The sequence below is a fragment of the Hydractinia symbiolongicarpus genome, chromosome 13 (genome assembly GCF_029227915.1).
Source record: "Hydractinia symbiolongicarpus strain clone_291-10 chromosome 13, HSymV2.1, whole genome shotgun sequence".
Taxonomy (NCBI): domain Eukaryota; kingdom Metazoa; phylum Cnidaria; class Hydrozoa; order Anthoathecata; family Hydractiniidae; genus Hydractinia; species Hydractinia symbiolongicarpus.
The window spans coordinates 6,318,557-6,344,741 of NC_079887.1; the positions used below are offsets into that span (position 1 = coordinate 6,318,557).

Sequence of the window (26,185 nt, forward strand, 5' to 3'; positions counted from 1 at the left end):
CCAATTTCCCACTTTACGATCGGTAGAAGCACGGCAGTACTGTCAATATCGAAACGAAGCTCCCCCCCCCCCCCCCCCGGCCATCAACACCAGTGGGAAGGCTTTTGTAATTGGTCACCGTGTCATCAAACATTGATTTTGGGACGGGGTAAAACTTACTAATTGTTTCTTACTGACTACAGATCTATGTTGTGAACTAATGGTGGAAAAATAAACAGAAGAAAAAAATAACGCGACGAAATTTAATATTAACAGCAGTATTATTTACTCGAAAAACCCGATAGTCAAAACATTTTTTCTTTTTATTTGGTCACTCAATCAATCAACCTTCTTCATTTCCCTAACCTAACTTCATGAAAGGTAAAAACAACAAAGTGTATAAATTATATTATTTCTTGAAAATAAAAGAATAACGAGAAAAATGAACATAAAATTTACATTTGCTGAGTAGAATTTCCATTCCACGTGGCATTTTCGTCATCGTCGTCGTGACGTAGTCGACCGATGTTACCACCCAGTTGACGTCGCCGGACAGATGCCGCCCTGCGAAGAGAAATATATTGTTATAATTTCAACGCTAGATATTCCACGTCAAAATTCTTTTCATAAAAAAGAGGCAACGGTAATTATTAGTTCAAATTTTGTGAATTTGATTTGCATGAGACGAAAAATGCAATATATGCTACCTTAACTTAATAAAATATGATTTCGCGATAATTAAATTTTGCCTGAATTTATTTTTGCGATAATTAAATTTGCCAATGGCTAATTTCTATTTATTGCATAATTTAGCATGCTTAATGTTTTTATTCTATACGCTTTTTCGTACGAATACCAAATTTCTAACCAGGGTTGTCATTATTCTTGTCTCTTCATTGTCTCAAACAATAGATCTCTTGTTTCAAATCTGAAATCCCACAATAAAATCCTTTACAAATCATATTTTTATAATAAAAAAAGCCTATAGCACAAGTTTACGGCTATTCACCAGTTGAAAGCATTTCGTTCTCCATAACATCAAAGCCTATGTTCCAATCAGACTTATAAGATTCCATTAAAGTAGGTTAGATTTTCTATCGTGTTGAAATACACTCATATAACAGTCCTTTAATACAGTAGTGGCATGGCTAAAACGCTTAAAACAAAACAATCGTTGAGGTAAAAGTTCATCTCTCAAGGTTACGTAACACTAAGATATAATTCACAAAATTGCATATAAATAATTTCCGGAAGATATTTACCGAAAGAAAGACAGCGATTGTCAACACCTCTCAAATTCTCTCAAATACGGTACATGCGCTAAAAAACAACACATACCTCGCAGAATCAGTAGATTGTTCTGCTGATCTATCTTGCGATGAAGCATCCGTTTGAGTGTTAGTTTGATTATTTGATCCAAACATGGAAAGGATAAAGTTAAATAATGCAATTAAAGGTGATAAAACAAACATAATAACATTGAGAGGATTTAATGATGATGATGATGATGATGGTGCAGCAGTTGAAGCACGTCCCTGAAAAAGAAAAAGAAATGATCATTTTAAAAAAATTCCCTTATTTAATACTGCGTTTACACTTCCGGACTTATGACTCAAGTTACTAAATATAGAAATGTATACCGATTGCGTTTCATTAGCTTTTGCAAATTTATACAGTTTCGGCATAAATACGATAGAAAAATAGTTTTCGAAAAGGGTTTTTCAAAATTTGTTTCAATCCAAAACCATCGCTCGAATCATGTTTCAATGTTTATTGACAAAAACGCCTTTGACATACATGAAGGTGACAATTTTAAAACTTTTTGTTCCTTACAAGGTGTAAACAGGTGGAAACATTTCGATTACTTAATTATTAAGTTTCTGTTTGATTTGGGATGTTTTCTTCAAATCTGTGTAAATGCACAAGTGTAAACACAGTATAAAACTACAACTGTACATCTCTACACACTATCTTGTTATCGTCATTACAGTGGTAAACATTGGAGCTTGGGTCATAAAGCTATTGTTAGGACAATGAAACTAAAACCGTTATTTACAGCCATATGACTGGTTTGATGACCAATAGCAATATAGCTGTACTGCAATAACACACTGCTCAAATTTCAAGTGCTTTTAAAAAAAATTTCGACGGGTTTTATTTCGGGTATTATTTCGGCTTTATATTCAGTAAATTAGCATGCGTAAATTTATTTGAGCTGCAGAAAGTCCTGTTATGGTGATAATATTGTGATCAAATGCTTTTTAATTTTTGATATCTCTTACGAGCTGCGGTTTGGTGAAACAAAATAGAACCAAGCGCATCAACAGGTTTTCAACTTTTAAAAGTTTACTCTGCATCATTTTTTAAATGGAAATCTATTTTCTGTCTAGCTCTTACAAAAGCTAGGTTAGCTACATCAAAAAGAAAATTGATAAATGTCCATGAAGTTCACCATTGTTGCTGATCAAAAACAAAATGATATTACCGGTGATACAATGATCGAGCCATTGGGAACCAATTGCAGTTCACGTAGGGTACTGGACGCATGTTCAGATGTAAATTCCCGTTTCGGGTAGACAGTTGTTAACCGGATAACTGGAAAATTTCCTTTCACTTGCTGTAAAAAAAAGAAAAATTATTACTACAGCAAGATATAACTGTAAAGTTGTGGACGTGATTGATTAGCTGTCCAGTTCAGTACCAAAGTGAAAGATGAAACCACGTGATTTCTGTTTGTCAAAACAAAAGGGAAAACAGAAAAAAATTGCTGTTAAGGGGGAGGGCAGGCAACGGGGGAGTAACGCCTCGCAGTCAAAATAAAACAGTGAGCGTATGTACTTACCTCCTCAGCAAAGGCACGTACTGTTGTAAACATCGCATCTGCTGGAAAGGTATTTGTAACGGTGGACCCATCAGGCAAACGGAATTGTAGACGGGCGGTATTGCTACGGCAAGAAAGAAGACATTGATTAGAACGAAACTTTCTCACTCACTGCGGCAAAATTCTGCAGCGTTTTGCTACGTATTATATATCATAGTACAAGAAGTAAAAAAAAATTGAGTAAACGTTTTATGTAAACATATTTACGGTGGCGTTTATTTAAGAAGGTCGCTTTCGGGATAGACTTATTTCAACAGTGACCCTTTTTTTAAATGTCCAAACAATCTTCATGATTTACTCATTTTTTTTATTTTTTTTGTTTACAGATTTTTTTTACCATTTGTCGAAAATATGGAACTTAACACGTATACGACAATGGTTTGACCTATTATTTAAATTGCTGAGTCAATCTCCAGTTAAAAATGTATAAACAAAAATTATTATTTATATTTTTTCTAACAATATGCTTTTAAGTTTTTTGAAAGATCTAAGGTGCATCAAACGCTGTTGAAGGAAAAATATTCAGAATAAAATATTTTTCCTTTAACAAATTCCAGCTTTAACAATTTTTACCAGACATGAAAATTTAAAAACAAAACAAAAATACTATCGGAAATTAGAGCTTGCGCAGTACAGTATTACAAATATCGTCATAAATTTCTACGCAAAGTTTTTGAAGCAATAATTTTTCCGCGGAATTTACCTTAATGGTAGCAAAAAAGCAAATAAAAAACAAAGCGGGGTATGAACAAGTGGGGTGTGAACAAGCGGGATATGAACACACAGGGTATGAACACGCGGGTATGAACACGCGGGGTATGAACAGCCACGTGGACAGTCACATATATTCAATACCTCTCAACTTTAACTTTTGCTGTTTCTTTCTCCTCGGCACGTTTCTTTATAGCACTTTCCCTCTCTTTTTTCTCTTTTTCACGTTTGGCATTTTTCTCCGCTCTGTCCAAACGGATTTGCTCCTTAACTTTTTCTCGGGCTGCTTTTTCGTCAGCCTTCTGTTTTGCTATCTCTTTCGCCAGGTCTTTAGTTTGACGTTCAGCAATATTACGTTTTGCCATGCTTAACTCCTTACCTACATCTCGACGCTTACGTTCCTCCTCTTTCAAAGTCTAAAAAGGGAATATTATATGTGTTTTGCTTCTGAGATGGAAGAAAGAAAAGTACCATAGTGTGGTTATTCAAAAGAAAAAAAAAGGATTATTGGGTATATTTTCTATGTGTATTTTTGAAAAGCTCTATGGCGATATATACACTTTTAGTGAAAATTTTCCACGAAAAAAAGCGTAGTTTTACTAAATGTATATTCTCACTATATATATATATATACTTTTGATACGCAATACCCAATATTTTTCCATGATTAGAATAGGATATAGAAAATTTTAAGTATATTAAAACAAAACTGAGCGCATTGTGAATTTGAAAGAGCAGCTCGAAAACAAAAATTATATATTTTCACCTCCTTTGCTTTCTCTGCTTTTATGTCTCTAGCTTTCTGCAATAACTGTTCTGCTCTTTCTTTTGCTGAGTTGCTAGTATTGGCTGAGGGTGGTTCATCTTTTGTTGGTTTGTTTGCTTCTGACATCTCACTGGTGTGCGTCTAAAACATGTTTTTATGCATATAAATACTACATCATTGTTTTAACCCACTTCAACTTGTAAAAAATTCTGACTTTTCGCTCATCCAGTTTGAAATCGCAATTAGTACATATCCAATCGAAGAATATGTTCGAAAAAACGAATGTTCAAATTGAACAGCAGTTTAACGAAACAAAAAAACCCGAAATTTGTTTAATAAGCAAAAGTTCAAATTAACGACATCCAAGTAGCGGATGTACATAAAATGTATATTAAATACAAAATGAGACAACCAAAATCGTTTTTTACAGTCTTTCCTGACTTTAACTTAGCTAAAAATTGACTGTGTTGACTAATTTCCTCCTTCATGCTGGCATAGATTTGTCCCTAGCAAGTTGCTCAAAGTTGATACGCGATATGAAAATTTGGACGGCTGTTATTAAGTAAAAGTGTATATATTATCTTAGCCTTGTGGAGAAATAAACAGTTTTTATACACAACAAAAATATCACATTCATACAAACCTGGTTAGATTCATTACGAGAAGTTTCATGAACTGTCTGATGGCTTATGTTAGTGCTGTTAGTCTGTTCAACTTGGAGAATTTTCTAAAAAAGTTTTTAGCTACTAAGAACATTTGTTTTCTGTCCAGCCACATACAGATACTTTAATGTCACAAAGAATGGAGAGAATGGAGGAGGATAATTGGGTAAGAAAGTGTAGAGACTTGATAGTTCCTAGGGCAAAGCCCAGAGGCAGACCGAGAAAGACTTGGCAGGAGGTTATAAGGACAGACTTGATACAGAGGAAGTTGAGTTTAGATCTAACACAGTCTAGATCAGATTGGGAGAGGGTCATTAATATACCCCGTCCAACCCATGCTAGCATGGAAAACGGACGTTAACCTGAGAATGATGATGATGATGATGATGATGAAAGATCAATTTAAATCCTGTAAAAATCACAATGCGAAAATGATAAATCGCCGATGTAAAATCTGTACGTTTTTTTTTATTTTATTCGTTTTACACAGGCTATTTATGATTTAATTCTAAAATAAATCAATTTAACAGTTTGTTGTGTTGCTGTTTTTAAAGAGGGTAGCTTTGTTATTCTGTTTGATGAAATCTGGTTTATGTTAGGAAGACAGAAGAAAGTTTGCAACACACAATCATATCGCGGTATAGATTTGTTTTTGAGGTTCATATAAAAATAACGTTATTCAGGTTTTATCACTATTTTTTTAATAATAAATTCTACACATCTTGTTTAAACTTTATGTGTGCAGGTGTGGCAATTCTTTGGTAAATGTTAGGAAAAGTAAATATACCTGGATTCCTTTCTGAAGTCTCTGGAAGAGTTCTTCCTTTTGTAGAACACCAGGAATGATGTCAATAGGCATCCCTTCATTGTTTATCAAATATGTCGATGGAATGTTTAAAATGGGATCTACTTGAAAGTGAAAGAAAAACTAAGACAACAAAAGAGCCCAAAATAAAGAGGAAAAAATCTTAACATAAATTAAGACTTTCAAAGGACACAAAATGATTTTTTGAAAGTAAAAACTAACATCAAAAACTTGTAAGAAAATTTGCAGGGTTCAGAATAAGTACTTGTTTCAAGATCTGTGAAGCCTACATAATATTACACAGTTTTTTTGCTAAAATAAGAAGTGTGTAGCCAATGGCAACATGAAAAAAGGATACATATAGATGAAAACTGTTTCCCCGCAACACTATCAGCTGAGACGTTTATGGCGACGCATGTATCAGGCGAACAGATAGTTGCAACCTAATGAATTAAACAAATCAACACCATTGTGTTCCTTTGTGTCCCAATGTACAAACACATTAATAACAAAAAGGCAAATTATTTCCAATACATACTTCATCATTCAACCACACTGATTCCATTGTTTTTGATTCATCATTGTCACCTTAATATAAAAAAACTCCAATGTTCACATGCTTAACTATTGGGGCAATAATGTGTATGTTTATTGGCGATGTGACTATTACCTACCATTCACAAAAACAATGAACACTTTTTTCTCCTGAATTGCTTTCTGAATTGCCACAGATATCTCACCACTGAACCAATTCATGCTTTTTTGTATAATATATTATGGATACTAATACTTTTGAATTTTGCTTTTATTATTTGTACTATAAATATTTTCTTCATTAGTAATACATCATAGTAAATAATGTAGAGAACAACTTATATTTTGTTGATGATAAGTGCAGTCACAATGTCTCATATTACTATAGTAATTATGGCTCACAAAAACACAATGTTGCACACCAAATCTGAGTGCATTGTAGAGTACAAAACAACTTTTGCAATTGATATACAACTGCAAATCCACAGTAAAAATTGTTGGCAACATTCTTTGGAATTGACGACATAAACATGGAGAAAAAAATATATACACCATCTTCCAATAAACAAACAAACTACATAAATTGCTCTTTTAAATATCAATAACAATAACAAAAAATTGGTGAATATTGTACTAAAAAAAATTCATGCGGTATATATGCAGCTCTATAACACATGAATGGCCCAACATTTAACTTGTTTATAAACATAATAAGAAACAATGTATAATTAATAAACATTTGAAATGAAAGTACTAAATTTCCAATTCATGGGATACAAAAATTAAAAATCAAACTATAGGAGCCAGAAGACAAAGTATAATTTCTTCTTTTGGAAGGTAACAAAAAATTCTTGTCAGTCCCTGTCAGTCAAGAAATCAATTTTGTGAATCACAAATTTATACTAAAAACACTTTACTGTAAACTATTGTTGTGCTGTAAATCAAAAGATGAAGTAGACTATAAAGACTGTTAAACTTTGTTGGATCAGAGGTCTATTTTGGTTAGTGGTCTCAAATCAATTACTTATAGTCTTCAAAAATCCTCATATAAAGAATTAAAACATTAGGATGATCATTAAAATGAGTTATGTAGACTATGTAAAAGAAAAGTTATAACTTGTCATAAAATCCTGCTATTACCCAAATGGTCCCAAAACTAAAACAAAATGGGTTACAGTACAGTCTGAATGTAATCTACCACGCACACGCTAATATCACACCTTTGCGTGGAGGACAACAGTCGTTTGTCTTTTGTTATAATTAAATCCCTTGAGCGTTTTGCGGGTTTATATTTGCGTGTTAAAAAACAATGCGCTCGCGAAGAAATATTGGAGCAATTATATTTCTTCTAATAGCAAGATGCATTGTGTAAATGTATTGATAAGCTATTCCCTTAAGTATTAGCGTAAAGTAATTAAATAATAAAAATCTTTCGCAAAGTTTTATAATACATTGCGCGAGAATGTATTGTTGATTTAATTACTTAAAATTCCAGCGCGTTTAATCTAAGAAACATACGAGAAGCATTGTTCACAACTATTAAATGCTGCTTTTTGATTTAAAACTTTTAAAATGTGATCTAAAAAACATTTTTATTGCTGCTATTTATTTGTTTTTAAACTTTTAAAATGCGATCTAAAAAACAATTCTATCGCCGCTTTTCGATTTTAAACTTTTAAAATGCGATCTAATAAAACAATATCTATCGCCGCTTTTCGTTTTTAAAATTTTAAAATGCGATCTAAAAAACATTTCTATTGTCGCTTTAAAAAAACATTACTATCACCGCTTTTGGTTTTTAAACTTTTAAAATGCGATCTAAAATAACGCTTAATTACTGCAATTAAAATTTTTAAAAGAGTTTGCGCAAAATAGATTGCTAAAATTGATCTTGCAACCTATTGTGACTAAACAATCGATCACATGGGGTCATTGTTTATCAGCGAGGCAATTATTTTCTTAAAAAACAAAAGCTATCGCAATGTTATTGTTCTGTGTAACTATTCATGCGAGTTTCGCGGCCGCGGTAGATTACATTCAGACTGTACTGTATATATATAAGGAATAATCTCCTAGAAATTAAAAAACGGGGAAAGATCATGGTAAAAAACAGTGCCAATACTGGCCAAAATATACAGACATTTATTAGGAATTTATGCAGGACAAGTGTGTAACTTGTGTAAAAGAAAGATTTGCAAAACTTGCTAAAACTACAGAACTAGCTCATTTTAATGATCATTAGAAGTGTTTTTTAACATCAAGCAAAAAACAAAATAAACAAACAATGCAAGTAATCAATACCGTATAAAACTGCTATATACTTATGCCTTTTCTTGTTTCTGGTTATTATAAAGACCCATACTAATTAACCCTGCAGACATTCCAACTAAGCTGCCAAACATTGGGTTGGTGTTCCTCAATAAAGAAACCGTAAGTCCTGTAGCAGCCCCTGCAATGTAACCACGATCACATCGAATTTGATTTTGATTTTTGCGCATCCTATACGCTCGATCCCATACAGCATCATAACTTTGATCCCGAAATGTCTTATAAGTCATTACAGGTCCTATGTAAAATTTGGACAAGCAAAAACACTACCATAAATAGAAAAAAATATAACATATATAATACCAAAAGTTTGTGTTGATGAACAATGTTAAATTAGCCAATTCTTAAAAGGTTAAGAATCAGGCCTAGGAATCGCCATTGCCTTCACATGCTTATAATTTAGCTCAGGTGTGTGCACCATGACATAATTCGTATTTTTGTTACACTTCTATATAGACTTACTTGAAGATTAGGTACATAAAAAATGCAGACATTGAGTTTGTAACAAAGTATTTCTGCCAGCTTTAATGATGTACAACATTGACTTGTTGTGATAGTTGAGAGCTTCCATTACTTAAGTGGCATAGTGAAGTAGGTGATGCAAATCAAAAAAAATGTTTTGATGTTGCAAATGACTATCCATAGATGTGGGTGTTAGAAAAAGCATTACAGACTTTTTTTCCTTTTAGTAATGAAATTTTAGCTATTCCTTATTGTGTAGGATCAAACCTCAAATAGTCTTCAGACAATTGAAAAAAAAAATAACTATAAAAATATATAATACTGTATGTATATTATGTACCTACAACAAGACCAATACCAATCCCAATTTTTGAAGCACGATTCACTCTTTGAACTAGACCTGCCATGTTCCTTGTATCTTTTCGAGCTAGAGCTATTAAGGGTCCAAACAAAACTGTGCTAAACGTTGTTCCCAGTTGAACTGTCTTTAGAGTTACATGGGTGTACATTTCAACATAAGGATGTGGAATATTTTGATAATCATCTTCAGACAACTTAGCACCAAAATAATTTTTAACGTATGGCAGCATCATTTGGTATATATACGAAATTCTTTACACACAAAAAAATATAATTTTATATTATATACAATATCTATTTTAGAACTGTAGATTCTACTGATCATTGATTAGCAAACTCGCAAAATATGTAAAATCAATATTTTCTTGAGTGAAAGTAGTAAAATAATAAATAATACAAATATAAATCACAAAAACCTATAGTTGGTGGATTGTTTTCATTGGGGGTCAATAAACTGAAAAAGAACACAAAAGATAAATCTTAGAATTAGCTAATGCAGTCTAAGATTTAACTATTTATATATCATAACAAAATCTATGAACCTGTTTTTAGAAGCTCCTCCTGTTTGGGGATTGTGACAGTTCTTTGCTAAAAAGAATTTTGGGTGCATGTAATCAGGAGCAATGTAATTTATGGCTTTAAAAACTAACATGGCATCCAAAAGTGACTGAAAAAGTGGCAAACAAAAGTGACTAGCTATAGGAATATGGCCTAAAGACTAGAAAATTAAATGACATCTTCTTCCAGGTGGGAAACTAGGTTATATACTTCTAAAGCGAAAATTCAGATTGCTATGAGGAAAAATTGCATGTGTTCTGCCAAAAAATCCCAAGTCTTCTTCCACTCTCAACATTCTCCTGGTCAGAATGCCATTCTGTACAGCTTTAGGTTGACAAAAAAGGGGTGCTTCACCGTCAAGCTTTCACAAAAGACGTTTTGATTAAACAAGCTATATATAGCTACATTTCTGTATTTAAACTGAACTAAAGCTAAACTAGCAAAAATTTTCATAAAAATTATAGCTAGCTACAACATGTCAGAGCTAAATTTGATTCTATGAAAAATTAAGCACTTACTCATTATGACGCGAGGTGATTGCAGGAAGATATGGACCTCTGTGTAGCTAATTAGTTAAAAAATATTGTGACATTAGCTGACTGGAAGAATTGACAAGTTAGCTAGTTCAAAATGCCTTTAATATAGAACGTAGTGTATATTCGTACGCACTTTTGCCCATTTTTGCGTACGTAATATGTTCATCCGCTATTCGTACGTAAAGTGCTTTAGGGTTAGGGTTAGGGTTAGGATTCTTTTTCCTTTTTTCTACGTATGAATAGCGCTACGTACTATTAATACGCACTTTGTCAAGCTTCGAAATTAGCTAGCTAGTTAGGTACCTAGCCTGTGTTAGCTAGCTATACTAATTAAAAAAAACAGAAAAAAAAACTAAACACCAGACATCAAACACGTTGACAATTTCAGGCTGGCAGAAATGCAACGTGTGGTATAGAAAATCCAACTTTTTACCGTCAAGTCAAGCTTCTGCAAAAATCCAATACCGTGTGACGTGCTCACCAAATTTTTATTTTTGTAGAACCCTTGAGAAAAAAAAACGTTTGTCATTGTCATATGCTCCGTAATAACGGCTCAGGGGCCACAAGACCCTGGGGACATGGTTGAAAGTTGGTTCCTTGTCTCCACATATTTTGAGCAGATTGTACTTTGAGACAAGGGATTTTTTCAGGAGTAACGTAACGTAACAAGTTGCATTTCATACGCATGGTTCCAAAACATTTTCAGGCACTAAAAATTGTTCAGTTCAGTTCAGTAAGACAGGGGCAAAAGAGGTGAATGATGTTGTAATGGTTTAGACACTTATTCAGTATAATCAGTATTTCTGTTGGTTTTTTTTTGTTAATTTTGTAAAAAAACAGGCAAATAATTAATACACTTAATTTGTGTCTGAACCATTGCAGGAACCGTGATTGCATTTTTTCAAATGTTCCATCTTGGTCCACGTGTTACTATTCTTCCAAAAATTATTGCAAGACATATTTTCACCAATGGAAGTCATGCTTGGTAATTTTATGAGGGACAGACACAAAATCATGACTTGAAGAACTTAAATATAGATTTTCTCAGGGAAAATAGAAAGCTGTTGCAGTTAAAGAAGCAATATCAACTCAAAAGGACATTCGTTTTTATACTGCTTCTGGAACATTTTCTATTTACTGGGTTGTTTTTCTTTTCTTCTCGCACGCCTCCGTCTAATAGCACTCTCCCTGTCATAGTTATCACTTAAAGTTGTAGACTTCTGTTCGATGCTTTTAGTAGTCGCTACGCATGTAACTTCTCAGGCACATTATGAAATCAGTCCCATGTGTGCGTGGAAATATCCCCCGACACCTTAACTTAAACGTCCACAAAGATGAACAGATGCTAGTTTATTCAGATCCCCCAAAATGCCTTAATTAAAGAATTTCGCACTAGGATCCCAATATACGATTGTTGAAATTTTAAAGGTATTAGTTCGTTAAGGTGTGATTAAAGAAGGTCTAAGAAATTTTCTTAATGAAATAAATACGAATAGTTAAAATCAGTTCTTTTTTTCATCGACTTTCCATCGAGGGTTTATAATTAACAAAAGGGATATTTAATCCACAAGAAATTGTTCCAGGTATTTATTTTAATGACGTTAACTACGTTTACTGCAACAAATAACAAAAGCCACAAGACATTCTGCTTATTTAAAAGCTAATCAAAACATTGCCAACGGATAAATAAGACTTTTTGTTCCTCATGAATCAACGCCATTCTTTTCGTCCCATTGGACAAGAGAGTTTGCCATTGTTCTAATTCCTTCTAAAATATCTCTCGTATTTTTTATCATGCACGATGGAGAGAGCATAAATGCAGTCTTTTCTCCATCATTAGGAATCATTTCTATAGTGTATGAATACGGAATCTTAAGCTTGCTGTACGCCCAATCAGTGCTGCTACCAGAGTTTGGATCTAAAAAAATACATTCCTCCACTAGCTTTTCTTTCCTCAATCAGTTCAAAGTAACATGCAATCTATTAATTAGGCCTTGTTATTGTCTTAAGGGACACCACTATTCAGGCCTGTGAAATGGTATTAAAAATGACCTACTTACATTGCCAAATTCAGAACTGTTGCCACAAAATTTTGCGAAAATTATTTTTCATCATATTTGGAAAAGCGGTATTAAAATATATAAATTTTCCTGTTTGTTGGTAAAAATGTAAGTGATCATGATCATGCAGAAACATTATCACTAAGAATGTGTCACACGTTTTAGGTTTGTTAAGAGAAGATGATTGACAAAGAAAAAACGAACAAAACAAAACGACAAATAAATAAAACCAACAAACTTACACAATTCTTTGTAAGATGTACCGACGCTGTATAATACTCCTGATAACGCCTTCATAGCTTCTGTTGCTAACTTCGCAACTCGAACCTATAAAAAGAAACACGAAGAGATACCAACCTCTCTAGTTCCTTTTCCTACAATACCTTCTTCTCAAAAAATATAATTCGAAAAAAACTAATTTTGTTGTCATGTATTTACGGTAAAATATTGAAGTAAACAAAAAAATTACTGTCGTGCAAGAACTTATATTCTGCCCTAAAAGTCGTTATAAGGAAGAAGAATCAACATTTAGTAAAAATTAAAACAGAAAATAAAAAACGTTACTCACTAGCTCCTTGTAATTTTTAGGCTTTTTCTTCGTGTAACCATATGGCGTCATCCATGACTGACCAAAGCAATGCAAACTTACATACGCGATAAGGTCATTCTTTGTTGCATTCAAGTAACGAGCCAGCGCTCTTGATTCCTTTTCTGAAAATGGTGCATGACCAGCATACATTTCGAAACAAGGATTATTGACAGGTGCACCGGCACCTAAAGGTAAACAAAAGAGGATGTAGTTTTCGACTATGTAATGGATATGTCTTCATACCTTATCAATCCTGTTCGGTGGAGGAAGAGTAGGTTGGTTTACACTCTGTCAATCGCTATATTACTTCATTAACTATGATGCCTACTAAGCTTTTATATTTATCTATAATCCCTATACTATCAAATGTAAGGTTCCAGACCTCACATAGCGTACTGACTACACTATTTCTATGAAATCTTTTTAATAAGTAAAATATAAAACTTTTACTAAACTTTATCGTGCGCAGTCAGGATCAAGTTTGTTTCAATTTGTGGAATGGAAGCCCTTCCGTCAAAAGTTCCTTAAAAAACCAGAAATAAAATAAGTTTGCCAAAACTACGTTACCTCCCCAGTCTTTGTCAAAATTCCGATTAATATCTACTCCAATACATAAATCGTTCTTATTTTTTTTCATTAATTTTAACTGTTTCTTGGTATATGAACGATTTTTCCTCCATAGTCTGGTCGATCTGTTATTCCATGTGTAAACATAGCCATCAGGGTTTAGTAAGGGTATAAACACCCAGTCATATGTTTGCAGCACAGCAGTCAAGTTGTTAGTGCTGTCGTCTGCGTCGATTTTGGCGAACTAGAGAGGTAGAGTACTATATCATGGAATAGTTAATGTAGTAAGGACGTATAAGAAACAAGAATCATTGTCTGTTATTCGTCGTGTTTTAACCCATTGTTTTAGCAATTCTTGACTCCGATAGATCATGGATAGATAGCGACAATTAGCTACTGCTCCATGCCATTCTGGATAATAACACTTGTGTGGTGGTCATTTGATTTCCATGGCTAAAATGCACTCAATTACTACCCAACCTGGATATGTAAGCCTGGACATATTGTCTGTATGTTGTTTCCTATTTTTTTTTTCATGTTTCCTTATTCTTGGTAGATACTTTTAAAACAATTATTTCCTTGACAAGATATGTTAATATTTGTAAAACTATCTACCATCAATTTTACTCCATTTTTGTGTACCAATTTAATCTAAAAGATAATTCTCGTCCCTAGAGCCCTTTGAGATAAACCTTTGTTCTCAAAAAGCTCTGAGGTTAAAAATGCTAAAAGGACTTCCATAGAATGTATGCAACTGTATTTGTATAAACGATATGGAGCGTCAAAAATTCATAAGATTTCGAGATATAGCCTTTCCAAAATGGTAACATACGGATGGAATGAAAGTCTAAATGTTTTAATTTAAAGTTCCATTTATATCCAAGTAGGTTCTCGTGCAGTATCAAGTCATTATAAAGAATTCTTTCAGTAGTGGCATGGTGGCAAGAATTATATACATTTGTTGATATTAATTGTGTATTTCTGACAACTTAATGTTGACTAAGGAACAAACCAGCCATTTTCCTATTGCACCAAATAAGTTCATAACAACAATCCACTATTTTTTAAATGTTGTGTTAAAATTCATAAAAATAGCAAAAAAATTAATTTTTGCCCAATTTCCTAATTTTGCAAAAATTCGAAAATTTCGTAAAATCCGAAAAATCCGAAATTTCAAAAACGTTTTAGAATGATTTCCCTTTTGAGATAAAGTTAAGTTGTAAGTTTCAAGTTGTACTAAACAAAACCTGAAGAAAGGTATTCACATTTTTCGCTCATAAGGATATCATAGAAATTTAAGGCCTCCAAAAACCGAATAGCGTTATTTGCAACCTTGCTTTTCAAGAAAATGCTTTGCGCGTATTATAAATCGTGAGTCATACATTTATTTGTCTGTAATATGTTTATTCCATGACAATTTCCTCGGTCAGTACACGAAGTAAGTTAAACAAAGCCAAACCTGTTGTATTAAGTACATGCATGTAGAAGGTGCCAGCCATTCTCTTGCGTGTGCTCCACAATCCACTACGATGGATTTTTTTCTCTCCCCATCTTCCTTGTGAAACTAAAGTTAACAAATGAATCAATCACTTTTATAATGGAGCAACATTTTGTAGACGCCTACAACAAATTTATTGCAACTGGAAATGGACTGCGATTCTATTTGCAACAGACCGTGACTTCAAAGTACTCTTGGTTTCACTTAAGCAGGATATCAGAATGTGATGTGATTGTTTTGAATATTTTTCTAAAAGATTTTAAAAGTTAAAAGAGAATTTGCATTTCCTGTTTTCGCAAATTTTGGCAACTCCAGTTTCTTATTTTTATCTTAAGCTATAAAAATTGAACACGACGCCCCCACCAAAACAAGTATCGTTGATCACAGTTAACACAGGACAGACTTGCTCGGAGTATATCTTTTTAATCAATATAGGTGTTTCTTTTTCCTTTCAAATAGGTAGGGTTACTTACTTTAAACGCCCATAGATCTCTTCCTTCAAATGTTTGACCAATGCTGAACAATGTTCTGTTTAGAAAACTGTCATCTTGATTCGCGAGTCTATGTAATTCTCTCACAATCTGAAATAAAAGGTTACAAAACAAAATGTATGAATCAGCAACCTTACTACGGACGAGGAATAGGTTGATCCTATATGTGATATTTAAAATTTCCATTGAGTTGGCTTTATCATATTCCTACTAGCGTCTCCTCTCTTTCCCAGTTTTTTTAATTAAAATTTACAAATAAATTTGCATGTTTTATAGAGTAACCTGAAACCTTTTTTGCAATATAAGACTAATTTATGTCCTGGGATTAAATCCTAACAAGCAGTACCAGGAATAAAATTTATAACAATGGGATTTAGCATTGTAAATCACTTGAAGATTACGAATATGGAATTTATTACGCTGAAAATTAATTCTATGATCAATGAGTGTGTGATCACTGCCACCTGCATAGATTTTAATAGTTTTACATTTTTTATTATTGCTTTAGAGATGGTGTAGTGGTAGCGCTGTCGACTTGTAATATAATGTTGCAGGTTCGAGTCTCCACTTCAGCGCACTTTAAATGTAGTGTTGTCAGCTCATTTAGAGCAATCTATTGAATGTGAACCGGCTTCTGTAGCAGGCAAGCAATGCTATACGTATCTCTAGCGAGTAACGTAACTTGTTACCGTCAGAGAGAGAGAAGAGCCAACCGTTAAGATGGAATCCCCGAAGATGTTAAAACTTCCCATTACTTTCTTATAACCTACTAATCATTTTATCTATTTTATGCTAAACGTGCATAATATTTCTAGCACGATATTTCCTCTTATTTTCTTAAAAATAAAAACGTATCCAAATTAAAAGAGGTTCTGCTTGAAATTTATCACCTACCTTTTCATAGGGTTGAAACTGCGAATAATTGTAACTTCCATGTAATGTTGTATCTTGAGGATAATACGTTTCAGAGATATTGCAACTTTCAAGAAAACCCGGAAAATAAGTTATGAATGCGGATATTATAAAGCACCAATATTTGCGCGCTAGTGAAGATGTTTTCGTGATTCCATGCAGCATGTTCATTAGAAAAACTAAAATAAAGAGCTAAAACCGTGCAGAATATAATGGCTTCACGACTGAGTGCGTTCGTGAAAACGCGGCTGTGAGAAAATTAACTTTTGACAGTTTGGTTTGTTGCTTAATGTCAAGTTTGAAAAGCGTTACTAAAGACGTTTTTGTTTGAAATATATCGAGAAAATAAATAATGTTACATTTATGTTCTGTATGTTCTGTATACAATATCGGTTTTGCTGACGGTTTTTGTTTGTTGAGAAGAACAAGGAAAGTTTCAGTTTTTTGTATTTTTAATGTCTGCAAAAAAATCTTCCCTGAATTCAAAACTGCAGAGTTATAAAATTTAATGTGATTTAGTTGTAGGTCTTATATTGAAGAAAATAGGCTATATACTGTTAGTTGTGAACATGACAAATATGAATTTCTTACGAAGCATTAAGTATCAAGATTTAAAAAAATAATAATAAAATAAATGACGTGACGTGACATAACCACGTTTTCCAACATTCATAGAAGCCACCAGAAGTCTATTGTCATTAAATTGGATAGGAATAACCAATTTATTAAAGCGCTCAAAAAGCGAGATCGTCTTTGTGTTATTTTATGAGAAAGTAGAAGAAAAAAGTGACAAAGTTCTTCTCTTTCTGTCTTATAATGCCTTTTTTTCAATTAATTGCTTTGCACACAAGGTGCGCGAATTTAAGTCCGCACGCATACATCTAATTTAGGTGCTACAATTTAAATTTGGCGAATTTAAGTCGCCGCGAAAACACTGCGCGAATTTAAATCTACTTACAGATTATCTCCCGTGACCTAAAAAATGTTTGTCCTAATAAAAGTAAGAAATTATTGTGCTCATTAAGAGAAAAAAAATATTTATTTTGGTTGAAAAATCTCATTGAGCTTGTAAAAAGAAACCTAAGTGTTCCAAAATTTCTTTCCTATGTTAGCTAGCTTACGACAAAAAAAATGTTTAGATAGATAGCAACACATTTTTTCTGTTTTATTATATTTCGTTCTAAACAAATACATACTAGATTTTTCTCTAATCAAATAAAAAAATCTAAATCCATTCATTCCTATCCTTAAAAATTCACATAAAAGAACAAACATACAAGATCTAAAAGCTGGTTCTACTAAAGCTATTCGAAATACCTGGTGTCGAAACGCGTCGAAACGCGAAACGAGTTACTAGTAACCAAGCGTTGAACGCCACGTTGTGCGCGGGTGAAGCCGGATCTCCATCTAGCAATTTTGTGCGCCTGAGCTGTAGCGGATAGTTCTGAGCATGCGCAAATGCCAATATTGCGAGACATTCTTTGGGCGCCGTGATTGTTGAAAAAGTAGAAACCTACTCTACTTTTCTTCGATTGCCGGCGAACAATTACGTCATTGGGTATTATAAGCAAATTAAAATAAAATGTATCTATTCTACAAGTACGATTTTTTTATGCGGTAACTCCTTGTTTACTGCTTTCTCTCGCGTGTAAAACTTTCTTTCTCGTCACTTTTCTTTCTCTTTTCCACAAATACAAAAGAGTTGAAATAGAATTTGTTCAACCATCGTTAAATTCACTCATGGTTTGTTTTTGTTTTGTTTTTCAATCGCCCGTCAAAATTTCCACAAATGGAGATTGAGCGAACACTGATTTGCTCTGTGCGTTAATCAACCGTGTGCTTAAAATTGTTAAAAGACCTGGCTTAAAACATGCTGAGCCCAGCGTTATGGCGTTTCTGGTGTAGTTATTTATTGTTTGTTACCAGAAGTACTGCGAAGTTTGAAAATTGCAAATCGAGCACTTATTACAGGTCAGCTATGGCGCGCATACATATAGAGCGCTAATATCAGCACACCCTATTAGATGAAATACTGTTTTCAGAGACACGTTATCGGAATTCGGTTGAAATAAAGAAAACAGGAAAGTCTGTCCTCACCGTGTCCAGCCTAAAAATCATTCAGCATTTTTTAATTTTGCGAATTAAGTTTCGCTGAAATTTGGAAATGGATAGTTTAAAAAAACACATCCCACAACCTGTCATAACAAAATTAATCGTATAAATTTTTAATAAACATTAAACATTTGTCAAAATTTATATTACAGTAAAAGGTGTGGCAACGTAACTTCAATTAGTATAATAAATATTATTTGTTGCAGTCAACTGTATTTGACTTCTCTCACTTTGTATCTAGAGGTAGGTAACAAAAGCACACTCCCAGTTGGAGCTAAGTAAAAATCAGATTGTTGAAGATCACACAAAAATAAGAAATGTTGGTTAGGATAATATTAGAGTGCTTCCTCAAAAACTTTTTTTGTAGCCAAAATCCTAAAATTGGTGGTTTTAGTTTTCGCATGACTAAAAACTATGACGTATATATTTGCCTTAACATGTGAAAACATATTAAGGCAAATATTGCAAAACTAAAGACAAAAAGGGTTTAAATAGAGACCTACAAACCTGACGCTGATCACGACCACTTTTAAAATCAAAATTGTCTTTCTTATCATGTTCCTTCACTTGCAATGGTTTTACATAAAAATCAAGTCTCGTGATTGGTTTACTTTGCAAGCGATCACAACATAGCGGTAAAATATATCGCATTTGTTATAGCAAGATATCGTGCGTGGTTAACACGACTCTTTCTTGGCTGGACAGAAAAAATGTAGGCATTATTAATATAGACCCACCGCATATCCTTTAAATCCCACAATATTCGTGTGCCGGCAGCACAGGGTTTCAGACAACAGATAGAACGCGTCTATTATCAATATAGAGTCTAGTCGGCTACCCGTGAAAAAATCCACGGGGTAGCCGGTCCATTCTATTGCATTTCGTGTTAGCAAGACTTTTTTCTTGCACACAGAATACGGCTCTTACTAGCCTGTGCAAAAAATTCGCGGATTTGTCCCCCGCGGCAAAAACAATGATGGATTGCATTTTTTATATGTAGAATATTTAGAACATTTCGGTTTTTGCTGAAAAACAGACAAAATAGAGATAATAATTTACCTCAAGTTTTTTCTTTTTCAAGCGTAAAGTAATTATGAGTTTGTTTAAATAACAGAAATTTTCTATTGAAGGTAATGCGTGCTGCCAAAACAAACTCGTTACAACTTCTTTCGGACAAAATATTCCTGACTACAAAATATATTCAAATAACTTTACCTAGGAATTAAAAATCTCTATCAGGCATCGGTATTTTATTATTCGCTGGAAGGGAAAAATGAACTAACGAATAATTTTAATTTCTTGTGCATTTATTTTTACAATTTATTATATGTAGTCAAATGACATATTTACAGCTTACACCATTCACGCTTTAAACAATATTTTTCTTTAAGTATTTTTATATTTTAAGGCGACGTATCACTTCATTTTTCTTCTCTACCTCTTCAATAATATTTTTCCAAAATGAAATTCCTGAAATTTGCCCTGCCATAGAGTTAGTTTTCGACAGCCAATGAGCACCTAAGTAGTCATATCCAGGACCAATTTTATGAAAGGTTTCCAGGTATCCAAAACCATCGTGCACAGCGGAATGGTAAGCCATATAACCGGTTTCGTCATAAAGCAGACGATGAAACCAGCCAGTATCACCAGGACCAACTCTTCCTAAGAAAAGAAATATAAGAATTCAGCATCCTAAAGACAGCATAAATTTGTATAAGAAGTGTAATTAAAAAGTATGTTGACAATTTTCTGAGTATAATTTGTTGTATGGTTTCAACTATAATTTTGGTAAAATGCTGGTACGAACTTTCGACATCAAACTCGTCTTATTTTTAGCGTTTTAAAAGTTCAGCTTAGTATCGCCGACTTAAAAAAAAGTCGAAAGCTTCGACTTGGCAAAAAAAGTACTTTGTTCTATGGAAAGGAGGAAAGTTCAAATGCCTGATTAGTACGTTATGAACACAATCTGGATTTCGTGCCTATGCAAAGACAAATTAATCAAGTAGTTCTGTCTCTTATCAACGACTGTACCTGCAGTTGGATTCATCAACACTCCAAATATTGGATCAAGTAGACCTTTCTCAATATCAATCCAATCTGCAATCACTTTACCAGCGAGTAGTTGTTGTCGTGTACCCCAATACTTCTCGTGCTCACATTCTTCAGACAAAACTAAAACAAAGCATGACGAAAATTAATTGTGAGAAGCCGATTTATCTCATTAATTACACTACCACTCAGGCCTGGTACTTTTGTTACGAGGCTGCTACCGGTGATAAGTTGATTAAAAATACAATCGTTTTTTACAAGTTGGAAAAGGAGGTACAAAATACACAAATACAGAGCGGGTGGGTTAAATGAGAGATAAAATGACGTAATTTATCATTACGAAGTTCATCGTTTTCTTGTATGTCCCTCCACCTACCTCCTCGTTCACGATAAACTCTCTCAAATCTTTTACTCTGCTTAACCAATCTTTTGAAGCAACTTTCTGATGTTTCATCTTCTTTCTTTCTCTTTACAGCTATCAATCTCAATAATTGTTTGAACTCTTCCTCATTCGCTGTGAAGTCTTTTGGTTGTTGAGAGCGCAAGAGTTTGTCAGCAAGACTTAAGTAGAGTCCCAAATTTAAAACTTCTTTACAATCTGCTCTGTCCGTCTAAAGAAATTAAAAAAATGTAATAAATAAACCCTGTAGTACAATTAAAAGTCAATACTAAATGATTTTAGGTCGACTTTGTTGGTTTTTAAATTCAAATGTGGAAATACATTCATTTGTTTACACTTTTATGGTACCATTTCAATAATGGTTTCCCAAACCTTATTAGTATGGCGCTCTACAGAGCAGTATACATAACAGATACGTTTTTTCTTACACGATTTACCACGTTGCGTGTTTTTCTTGACGCGGTTTTTTCATCGCTGAGGACCTACAATCTCCAGACGTACCTGGTCTGATTCCATATTAGTTTGACCACAGAAACAATATTGTAGAAGAGGTTTGCAGTATTCGCTAATGTCGTGAAGTTCGCTGATTTCCACTTCTTCGTCTGAGTCTGTCTCTTCTGACTTCACGTTTTCCTTCTTCTCTATTTTTCCATTACATTTCTTGTCGCCTTTATGAAGCAACAGCTCCGTGTTCTTGTTTGTGTCCTCAACACCATCTATTGCATCAAATGATTGCTGTTTTGTTGACGTGGCACCCATTCCTTCTGCAGACAATGAACTGGAGAACTTTGCGTTACGTGTTTTTTTTTACACAGCTCAGTTTTGATTGTGCTAAATAAATTTTATAACGTCTTTTAACAGTAATTCTCAGAGGAGCATCAATTAGTATTTATTACCCCTTGGGTAAATGTATAATTTTGCGGTTAATTATTTTGATCAAGTTGCTTGATGCGTGAAATCACAGAAATAAAAGACAATTAGTGTAAAATGTCCACCAAAGACTTTTATAACGTGATAGCTTTCTCACAGAATGGTCTATTGCAAAATAACAATAATATGAAAATAAAAAAAACAATAAAAAGTGCTGACAATGCACCTACAAAATTACTCCAAAATAACTTCTCTTCATTTATGAATAAAAATTTATTTGTTGCGACTATGTTTCTTAGTAATCAACAAAACAAGAAGATAAATACATAAAAAGACTAGCATGGCGACTAACGGTTTTATTGACCCAAATTTATTTACCATTCAACCTTTTTTGTCGGCTACATCTTTTTGCCGAATTTCGCTTCTTCCTTTTTAGTTCGCAAAATATTTCCATGTTACCATCTTTAGATGAAACTGTTATATAAAACTGCTCGAATTAAAAGTAGTACTTATTAGTAACTTTTTTAAAATTAAAAAAAAAGGAAATGGACTGTTGGTAAAAATGTTGCTAATATGTTGGCTGATTGAACATATGTACCGATGGATTATTTTTACCTATAACCTATTGAAACTAGTTAATAAAAAAAAGAACTTGTGAAAAAACGCTTAATAACTTTTTTTGTACATCTCCACGTCTTCTTGTAGGTAAAAATGGCTATAACTTAAATTTATACACATATTTTGAAGCCACAAGATCAAAACGGCACAGTGTTTATTCTCCTTTTTAAAAATAGTGCCATCATTTTTCAGCAAATGTTTTGATTTTTATTTATTTTATTTGACTGCTGTGATCTGTTATGTTCATTTCCTACAGGAAGAAGTGGGCGTGTCCATAGATCTTCAACGCGAATTAAAAACACTACCTGAACAGAAGTATTTTACTGTCCTGAAAAAAAATTTTTTTCGTTTAACATTTTTCTGTTTCGTATGTAATTAACCATAACAAATCTCCAGCGGCCAATTTTTTCTCTCTCGTTGTAACTGAGAAGTTGTGTATTGGAATAACGAATAAATTATTTATCCCCCCTCCTCCCTTTTATTAAATAGGACGAAACATAGAACAGAGCAAGTAAGAGAAGAATTATTTTCGAAAATTTCTAAAAAGTTAAACATACTACATGCGCGTTAAATCAAACGAAAGGTGAATCAACATTTGCTTGTTTTCAACATTTAGCCAAAAAACGTTTTTCGCACTAACAACCTTATACAAAACCAATTTATAGGAATATTTAAGCTTATATTTCGTATATGATTAGGTGCACTATCAACATCCAGGTTGAGTGAATCTCCAAAAGAGGGGAAAAACAAGAAAAAAATTTCACGATAAACAAACGAAAAAATAAAGAATTATTCCTTATTATTTTGAAAGCAATGTGAAAAAGGTCATTAATTTTGTCTCATGTAATTATTGCATTAAGTTTCTTACGAATGTTTCGAAATCAGATTTAAACAAGAAAAGGGAGCACCATTTTGCAGCCGACATAACATCCTTAAAGAAAAAAAGGAATTGATAAAACACAGACCAGCGTGAAGTAAACAGATTATAAATACAAGGAAGAAAAAAAGGCTTTGAATAGGAATAGTTTCCGACTCCATTCTAGGTTACGTAAGTAACATAAGTTTATTCAACTCTAAAATTTGTTTTGACGTACGAAACCAACATGTGAACTAAATCTTCCCAAGTATATACAAAGAAACATTAGCCTTTATTCAAATTACCGTTGCTTTTTAAAAATTCTTGTACAGAAAAAACATGCATTTCGAGAGCTTAAAAAACCTTTTTAATTTTTATTATGTTTCCGCTTATGACTTAATCTTTATTCTGATTCTTAATCAAGATGTCAGAAGTAATGCATGTACAGTCGTGATTTTCACATAAAAAAGGTTTTGCTTGCTTATAAGCTGCGCAAATATTGAACTTTCCACAAATAAAGGGATTTTGTTTCATGTTCCGTTTCTATGTTTTTTTATGTTTGTAATAATATAAAATTTCTTTTTCGCAACTCAGCAAGCTTAGCTACAACATAAAACATTGTCCAATCCAAAATTCGTGTTGACGATCGAATACAGAATTACATATTTATACAATCTCAGATTCATTTGTTCAAACTAAAAAGCGTAATTTCAAATTGGAAAAAGTGTGTTTTAAAATGTTTGAAAGCAAACAAAAATTAAAAGGAAAGTCTAAGTAGGTGTTTACTTTGTGAATTGAATAATTTATTTCAAAAGAGAAAAATAGTTGTAGTAGTAGTATTAGTAGTAAAAAGAAAAAGAAAGTCTCTAAACAATGAATTACAAGACGAACAGTACACACAAATTGGTATACCAGATAAACTGTTGGTCAACTGTTGAGTATATACCTTTGTACGACCCATACATCAACTTTGTCTACCTAGCTATTAGCTTCTTAAGTTCTATCATTCCACCGATCATATTCTTAAATGGAATAATCATTTACATTCTTTGGTCAACACAATCTTTACATACGCCAGCAAACACGTTAATAGGAGTTACAGCAGCATGCGATGTGCTATCAGCTCTTATCTCAATGACATCAACTGTTGCTGTATGGTTCCTGGTGTTGTCACATCACATTGATTGTACTTTATATATCAGCACTGTATATACATCACACGTGTTTTCTTTCTTATCCTTTCTGTTGGTTTGCCTTATGGCTTTTGATAGATATGTTGCAATATTCAAGCCATACTTCTACTGCAGAAGAATAAGTATTTCACAAACAGTGTATACGCCATACATAGCTGTTATAACATTCTTAGTTTTATTACTTAACGGTTTAAACTTTCTAACATCCAACAAGCATCTGATCCAAATTGCTTTTCTGATCTTCATACCGACATTGTCATTGTTTTACATTTGCGTTCAAGTTAAAGTCCAACGAATTGTGAAAGACATCGCAAGACCTGTCAACGGAAGGAGAACATCCGTAGGCAGCGAGTTGCCGTCAGGAATAGCAAAAGCGAACCAGGAGATAGCCTCTTCTAAAAAAACAATGCAAGCTCACATACGAATCAGCTACTTGACAATGTTAATTGTTTTATCCATTTGCATATGCTATACACCATACAATGTCTTCTTGTTGATTCAATTCATTCCATCAAAATATCAAGACGATGATTGGTTAAGAATTGGGTATATTTTATCCTACAGTTTCATGTGTTTGAAGTCACTGTTAAACCCTCTTATCTACTGTTACAGGTCATCCACCATCCGAAAAAAGATTAGACATCTGTTGACGAAATCCGATCTGGTTTAAATGTCTTTTGTGACGAAAGGATTTTTGATGCATAAACGAAATAAAGCTGATGGGTATCTCCTGTTACAACTTAATGTATCAAATAAATGGCTTAGATGTTATTGGTTTCGTCAGAATTTTTTTTTTTAACATACGATGTTATAACTAATTTTGCCCTATTTTACTTATCATAAAGCAGAACAAAAGGAAAGAGAAGTCTGTAGTGTGTTGGGAATGTGTAAGAATCTGTTTTTATAAAGGACTCCTTCTGACCACCCATCTAGAAGACACTAAAAAGACAAACAAAGTATCCACTCTATTATATATATAAAGTAGAAAAAAATTACGACAAAAAATCATCCAGGAATTATTAGAAGAAATAGAATACGCAAAACTAGTTCATTCTACAATCCCAGTCAAATACGATCTCGTCACACAAGATGTTATCTTCGTTATTAAGTTGTGACATTTATGCTTTTCCAAATACACATTGCATGGGAAATCTGCTTATAAAACAAGTGGTACTGGACCTTCTAAAAGTCAAGAAAAGTTTTGAACTTGGTAATTTGTTTCTACAACAAGAACCTTTTTTGAATATTCAAGTTTTTTTTTTTTTTTTTTTTTTTGTTCAATATATCTGTTGTGTAGTAGACGATTCTAAATTTTTTGTTTCATTTTCAATTTATAGCTAAAAGCTATAAATTGACACTTCTTGTTTTTGACTTCAAGCTCTTCTCTA

General features: G+C 33.2%; 5 protein-coding genes across 6 annotated transcripts; 1 reads left to right on the forward strand and 4 right to left on the reverse strand.

Annotated features, from left to right (window-relative positions):
* Positions 1-375: 375 nt before the first annotated feature.
* LOC130623377 (UBX domain-containing protein 4-like) lies at positions 376-6,641 on the reverse strand. 2 transcript variants are annotated; one of them, XM_057438852.1, is made up of 11 exons: positions 6,479-6,640; positions 6,343-6,392; positions 6,163-6,247; positions 5,787-5,905; positions 4,981-5,064; positions 4,338-4,478; positions 3,716-3,987; positions 2,822-2,924; positions 2,465-2,596; positions 1,318-1,514; positions 376-543 (listed from the first exon to the last, which is right to left on the reverse strand). In XM_057438852.1, the coding sequence occupies exons 1-11, from the start codon at positions 6,558-6,560 to the stop codon at positions 435-437; spliced, it is 1,374 nt and encodes a 457-aa protein (XP_057294835.1). In that variant the 5' UTR covers positions 6,561-6,640; the 3' UTR covers positions 376-434. The 2 variants fall into 2 exon arrangements, with proteins under 2 accessions (XP_057294835.1, XP_057294836.1); XM_057438853.1 differs by lacking the exon at positions 4,981-5,064 and having other exon boundaries at positions 6,479-6,641.
* Positions 6,642-6,871: 230 nt separating this feature from the next.
* Positions 6,872-11,030, reverse strand: LOC130623379 (uncharacterized). The gene is made up of 2 exons (XM_057438854.1): positions 9,469-11,030; positions 6,872-8,904 (listed from the first exon to the last, which is right to left on the reverse strand). The coding sequence occupies exons 1-2, from the start codon at positions 9,719-9,721 to the stop codon at positions 8,660-8,662; spliced, it is 498 nt and encodes a 165-aa protein (XP_057294837.1). The 5' UTR covers positions 9,722-11,030; the 3' UTR covers positions 6,872-8,659.
* A 1,066-nt stretch (positions 11,031-12,096) lies between these two features.
* LOC130623836 (carboxypeptidase O-like) lies at positions 12,097-19,944 on the reverse strand. The gene is made up of 8 exons (XM_057439363.1): positions 19,319-19,944; positions 16,682-16,878; positions 15,770-15,877; positions 15,258-15,362; positions 13,799-14,042; positions 13,211-13,416; positions 12,885-12,969; positions 12,097-12,500 (listed from the first exon to the last, which is right to left on the reverse strand). Exons 2-8 carry the CDS (start codon positions 16,868-16,870, stop codon positions 12,286-12,288), a joined length of 1,152 nt encoding a protein of 383 aa, XP_057295346.1. The 5' UTR covers positions 16,871-16,878; positions 19,319-19,944; the 3' UTR covers positions 12,097-12,285.
* A 153-nt stretch (positions 19,945-20,097) lies between these two features.
* Positions 20,098-22,082, reverse strand: LOC130623837 (uncharacterized). Its single transcript, XM_057439364.1, has 4 exons — positions 21,762-22,082; positions 21,237-21,471; positions 20,843-20,983; positions 20,098-20,473 (listed from the first exon to the last, which is right to left on the reverse strand). Exons 1-4 carry the CDS (start codon positions 22,017-22,019, stop codon positions 20,208-20,210), a joined length of 900 nt encoding a protein of 299 aa, XP_057295347.1. The 5' UTR covers positions 22,020-22,082; the 3' UTR covers positions 20,098-20,207.
* A 2,115-nt stretch (positions 22,083-24,197) lies between these two features.
* Positions 24,198-26,185, forward strand: LOC130623838 (olfactory receptor 51B5-like). Its single transcript, XM_057439365.1, has one exon. It carries the CDS (start codon positions 24,478-24,480, stop codon positions 25,465-25,467), a length of 990 nt encoding a protein of 329 aa, XP_057295348.1. The 5' UTR covers positions 24,198-24,477; the 3' UTR covers positions 25,468-26,185.